The 5,872-nt window shown below is 42.0% G+C and overlaps 1 protein-coding gene across 1 annotated transcript in view; it reads left to right on the forward strand.

Annotated features, from left to right (window-relative positions):
- Positions 1 to 4,924, forward strand: part of cops5 (COP9 signalosome subunit 5) — a 28,413-nt gene extending 23,489 nt beyond the window's left edge. The window contains exons 7-8 of the mRNA XM_043689247.1: positions 3,797 to 3,945; positions 4,455 to 4,924. Of these exons, the coding sequence (XP_043545182.1) occupies positions 3,797 to 3,945; positions 4,455 to 4,545 (240 nt within the window). The 3' untranslated portion in view covers positions 4,546 to 4,924. The remainder of the gene's footprint in view (positions 1 to 3,796; positions 3,946 to 4,454) is intronic.
- Positions 4,925 to 5,872: the final 948 nt, after the last annotated feature.

Below are 5,872 nucleotides of genomic sequence, written 5' to 3' on the forward strand. Positions count from 1 at the left end.
GTGGACCTGACCAGGTAGTCACGGAGGGAACGGTCTTTGCGGAATGCGGAAAGGGGTGGGGAGAGAAATATATCCCTGGTGGTGGGGTCCATTTGGAGGTGGCGGAAATGTCAGCGGATGATATGGTTAATGCAAAGGTTGGTGGTTGGAAACTGAGGACCAGGGGATTCTGTTCTTGTTGCGGTTGGAGGGGTGGGGTTTGAGGGCGGAGGTGCGGGATGTGGATGAGATGCGTTGGAGGGCTTCTTCAACCACATAGGAAGGGAAATTGCGATCGCTAAAGAAGGAGGCCACCTGGTGTGTTCTGTGGTGGAACTGGTCCTCCTGGGAGCAGATATAGCGGAGGAATTGGGAATATGGGATGGCTTTTTTACAGGAGTTGGGGTGGGAAGAGGTGTCATCCAGGTATCTGTGGGAGTCGGTGGGTTTATAAAAAATGTCAGTGTCAAGTCGGTTGTCATTAATGGAAATGGAGAGGTCCAGGAAGGGGAGGGAGGTGTCAGTGGTGGTCCAGGTGAATTTAAGGTCGGGGTGGAATGCGTTGGTGAAGTTGAACTGCTTAACCTCCTCGCGGGAGCACGAGGTGGTGCCAATGCAGTCATCAATGTAGCGGAGGAAGAGGTGGGGAGTGGTGCCAGTGTAACTACAGAAGATGGACTGTTCTATGTAGCCCACAAAAAGAGACAGGCATAGCTGGAGCCCATACGGGTGCCCATGGCTATCCCTTTGGTCTGGAGAAAGTGGGAGGATTCGAAGGAGAAATTGTGAAGGGTGAGGACCAGTTCAGCCAAACGAATGAGAGTATCAGTGGGAAGGGTACTGTTGGGGACGTCGTGAGAGGAAGAAACAGAGAGTTTGGAGGCCCTGATCATGGCGGATGAAGGTGTAGAGTGATTGGATGTCCATGGTGAAGATGAGGCATTGGGGGCCGGGGAAACTGAAGTCTTGGAGGAGGTGGAGGGCGTGAGTGGTGTCTCGAATGTATGTTGGAAGTTCCTGGACTAAGGGGATAGGACAGTGTCGAGGTAGGTGGAGATGAGTTCAGAGGGGCAGGAGCAGGCTGAGACGATGGATCGGCCAGGGTGGTAGGGCTTGTGGATCTTGGGAAGGAGGCAGAATTGGGTGGTGTGAGGTTCCCGGACTATGAGTTTGGAAGCTGTGGGTGGGAGATCTCCTGAGGTGATGAGGTTCTGTATGATCTGGGAGATGATGGTTTGGTGATGGGGGGTGTGGTCATGGTCGAGGAGGCAGTAGGAGGACGTGTCTTCGAGTTGGCGTCTGGCTTCAGCGGTGTAGAGGTCAGTGCACCAGACTACCACTGCACCCCCTTTATCTGCTGGTTTGATGGTGAGGTTAGAATTGGAGCAGAACGAGTGGAGGGCTGTGCATTGTGACGGTGAGAGGTTGGAGTTGGGGAGGGGGGTAGACAGTTTGTTCCATACCTGTCTATAACTCTGGCTTCTTTGTCTACCGCACAGTTTGCATTCCCACTTAGCATTGTATTGTCAGCCCATACATATGTTATCCTCCATCTTTTCATCTAAATCATTAATATAGATTGAAATAGCTGAGCCGTCAGCATTGATCTGTCTGGTATTTCATTAGTCACAATCTACCAACTTGACAATGCCCCATTTATCTCTACTCTCTGCTTCCTGTCTGGTAACTAATTGCTTGTTTCATATTCATTCATGGGTTGAAGGCATCACTGGCTAGGCCAACATTTATTGTCCATCCCAATTGCCCAAAGAGCAGTTAAGAGTCAACCATGTTGCTGTGAGTCTGTAGTCACTTTTAGGCCAGACCAGGTAAAGATAGCAATTTCCTTCACTAAAGAACATTAATGAGTTAGACGGATTTTTCCAACAATTGACAATGAATTTATGATCGTCATTAGACTCTTAAATCCAGATTTTTTTTTTTATTTAATTCAAAATTTCATTATTTGCCATGGTGGGATTCGAACTAGGTCCCCTGAAAGTTACCTGAGTCTCAAGATTAACAGTCCAGTAATAATACCAGTGGACTGTTGTCTCCCAGCTCTATCTACGTCAATGCATTACCATAACTCCAGGAACCTGTATCTTGTCCTAAAACTAAGGAAAATGATTGCAATTGTTGGAGGTCAATCATCTCAGCCCCTGGATATCACTGAAAGAGTTCATCAGCGTGGTATCCTAGGCCTGAATACATTCACCTGCTTCATGACCTTCCTTTCATTATAAGACCAAACATGGAGTGTTTGCTGATGATTCTACAATGTTCAGCACCATTCACAACAACTCAGATACTGAAACGGTCCAAATCCATATTTAGTAAGACCTGGTCAACATTCAGGCTTAGACTGATAAGTGGCACGAAACATTTGTGCTACATAGGTTCCAGTCAATGGCCATTTCCAGCAGGAGACTATCTGACCATCTCTTCATTAAATTCAGTTGCATTACCGTCACTGAATTCCTCCATAATCAACATCCTGGAAGTGACCATTGAGTCATATAAACATTGTGATGACAAGAGCAGATCACAGAATGGAAATTCTACACGTGTAACCTGTCTGCTGCCTCCCTGTTGTTTGCCTCCCCTGAGAGGTGAAATACTGTCTATTTGCTTTGGTGAGTGCAGTTCCAATAACACTTGACACTCAAACGCTCAGGCCGAAGTGACTCTACCAGCTTATTTACTCCACTCACTGCTGATGCAGGGTGACTGCGGTGTGTACCATCCACAAGATGCTTGGCAACGACTCAATGAGGTTCCTTCCAAATTGACAATCAAGAAGGATAAGAGCAGCAGATACATGGGAGCACCATCACCTGCATGTTTCTCCCCAAGCTACACACCATCTCACTTGAAGCCATTACTGCCACTTCTTCACTGATTGTTTAGTCTAAATCTTGGAACACCCTCCCTAGCAACACTGAGTGGGCCTCATCACAGGAACTGCAGCAGTTTAAGATGGTGGCTCACGTCTAACTTCCCCAAGGATGTTCAACAAATGCTATCTACCCCCCTTCCTGTGGAAGAATATAAAATATAAACTGAGTCCCATATTTGATTACCAATTCTGCCAAGTTATGTGACTCCTGCAAAATGATGATGTCAGACCAAAGAATTCCTCAATGCTGTAGAGCTACAAATTTCAGAGCATCCACCCTAGAGCTGAGAAAGTGAAGGAATATCCCTGAGTCCTACTAAAATACGGATCATTGGAGTGAAGTTAAAACCCACTCCTATATCCAGTGGGTGTTGCTGACCAAGCCACCATCCAGTGCCCATCTCTAAATGTCCTGGAAAAAGGTATTTGGGAGCTGCCAACTTGAATCGCTGCAGTCTCCGTGGTTTAGAGTGCTGCACTTGATGTATATCCCCATATTATGTATGATTTGGTATTGTATTATCACCATATTCTCAATTTTAGAAATAAGTTGTCACTAAAGGGAAAATTGGTATAAAACAGAAAACATGTATTCACCTAGTCAGTTTTAATATTATTGGATGACCTCAGTGTTTTGTACAGGAATTGAAAACCATGTACAGACATCAGGTGAAACGTGGATAAGGAGCTGGATATTCAAACCAGCATAAACAGATACAATGATTCTCAATTTGAAGTCCTGTTACTATTGTAATACGTTTCTATTATAAATTCTCATCTTTACATGCCTACACAAGTTTGCCTCATTGTTATTATACTCTCTCATCAATGAAGGCACTCTGGTAGATCATTTGAAGTTCCAAGCTGTATTGTGGATAAATATCTTAATAAAAATCTGCATTTTTTATTTAACTGCAGAATGCTGATTACACCACAGGACAAGTCTTTGACTTGTCTGAAAAGTTGGAACAGTCAGAAGCTCAGCTTGGTCGAGGCAGTTTCATGCTTGGTTTGGACACCCATGATAGAAAATCTGAAGATAAGTTAGCCAAAGCTACACGAGACAGGTAAAGGCAATTTTTTTTTAAAAAGTATGTCTAATGTTACCAAACTATTGTGTGCATATTTGAAAACTGAGCAAATTCAAAGTTAAAGTTGCAACTGTATCTCTCTACTTTCAGAATTATATTTTGCTGTATATTGGACAGTGCAACAAATAATTTCATGTTCTGGATTAGTGGTGCTGCTCTTCCAGCACCACTAATCCAGAATCTGGTTTCCAGCATCTGCAGTCATTGTTTTTACCTAAATAATTTCATGTGCCTTATTTTGCAAAAGGATTTTTTTTTTATTTTTGTCAGAACTGTTGTGAGGGAGAGAAGGAAGAGATTATAATGGAGATGACTTATTGCTATGTAAAGTGATTATTGAAAAACAAGATCTCTGGCACTGTGTAGAATGGGATTACTTTGCCTTTTTCTCCCTGCACAAGGTGTCTAACGTAAGAATTGTTCATTTTCTGAAATAAACTAGATTTCAGCCCTTCCAATTTAGTCATTTTTATTTTTTTTTCCAGCTGCAAGACTACTATAGAAGCTATACATGGCTTGATGTCCCAAGTTATTAAGGATAAACTCTTCAATCAGATCAATGTACCTTCTGCTTAATGTCTGGCAAAGTACCTTTTCTGTCTGGCAAAGAAAACACCTTGCAGAACGTGTGCGTGTAGCATGAAGAGACTCCTTTCAATTAAAAAGTTTTTAAAACCTACAGCATCTGTAGTTATATCCCAAGATGCTAGTGACACAGTGAGAACTAATGGTTGTTTTCTTAGATTTTTGTCATCTTGACTGTCTTAATTTGAAACAATATTGCTAAAGTTTCATTAACTGGCAGTTTGTCTGACCACCTTACTTCATTATGAGTAAACCTGCTCTTTATTGAAGCATCAGAAGTCCAAAATAAGAAATAATCCATGGTGGAACTTCTAAAAATAGAAAAATGTAAACAGTGTGCTTTGTGTTATTAAAACAAGTTAGTATACCAGAATTTGTACTTTCTTTTTTTAATTGAATTGCACTGAAGATGCCGCATGTTAGCGTGTTTCAAATATGTAATGTATTTTTTTTTAAATTGGGTATTATTTTACAATTAACCTACTCAAGCATTCACATTTCTAAACTAAGGTATATTAACAATAAAAAAAAGTTCTTTTTCACCTGTTATAAATCCACATATTATAAATGGGTCCTTCATACACAATGGATGTGATTTCTTAAATTGTGCTTGCAGTTTGAGAGGTTGTTTTAGAAATTGTTGAAGCACCACCACCTGCACATTCCCCTCCAAGCTACTCACCATCCTGACTTGGAAATATATTACCATTCCTTCAGTGTCACTGGTCAAAATACTGGAACACGCTTCCTAATGGCTTTGCAATCTACCCAAAACACATGGACTGCAGCTGTTCAAGAAGGCAGCTCACTACCATCTTCTCAAGGACAATTTGGGACAGGCCCAACCAGCAACACCCAAGTCCCAAAAGTAAATTTAAAAAATGTAAATGTAGTTGGGGTTGATCATCTATGATGGCTCTTGATATAGCAACTTTTTACCAATTTCCTCTTTGCAATTCAATCTTTGGTTTTCCATTGCTTAACAGTGCCTGGCTCTTAATGCAAATGTGTTTAAGTTCAAGCTGTATTCTCTGCTGTGTTGGGGTTATCACAATTATGGAAGGAGACTTACTACACTATCAGTTTTCTGCTCTGAACATTTCTCACTTTCTGAGCTAGCTTATTTCTGTTAGTTACAGCCTACCTTTCCCAGCCATGTTCTGACTGCTTCCCATTGTCACTCATTCAGTTTATCCTTCCACTGTTTCACTGGATACATTTGTATGTACTACCAATCATTGAACCTATTTGCCACCTCTGAAGATGAGTTCTTTATTCTGCTGTCAATACTCCCTCAAAATGTTTCACTCAGTTCCTA

Source organism: Chiloscyllium plagiosum, chromosome 4 (genome assembly GCF_004010195.1).
Source record: "Chiloscyllium plagiosum isolate BGI_BamShark_2017 chromosome 4, ASM401019v2, whole genome shotgun sequence".
Classification (NCBI taxonomy): domain Eukaryota; kingdom Metazoa; phylum Chordata; class Chondrichthyes; order Orectolobiformes; family Hemiscylliidae; genus Chiloscyllium; species Chiloscyllium plagiosum.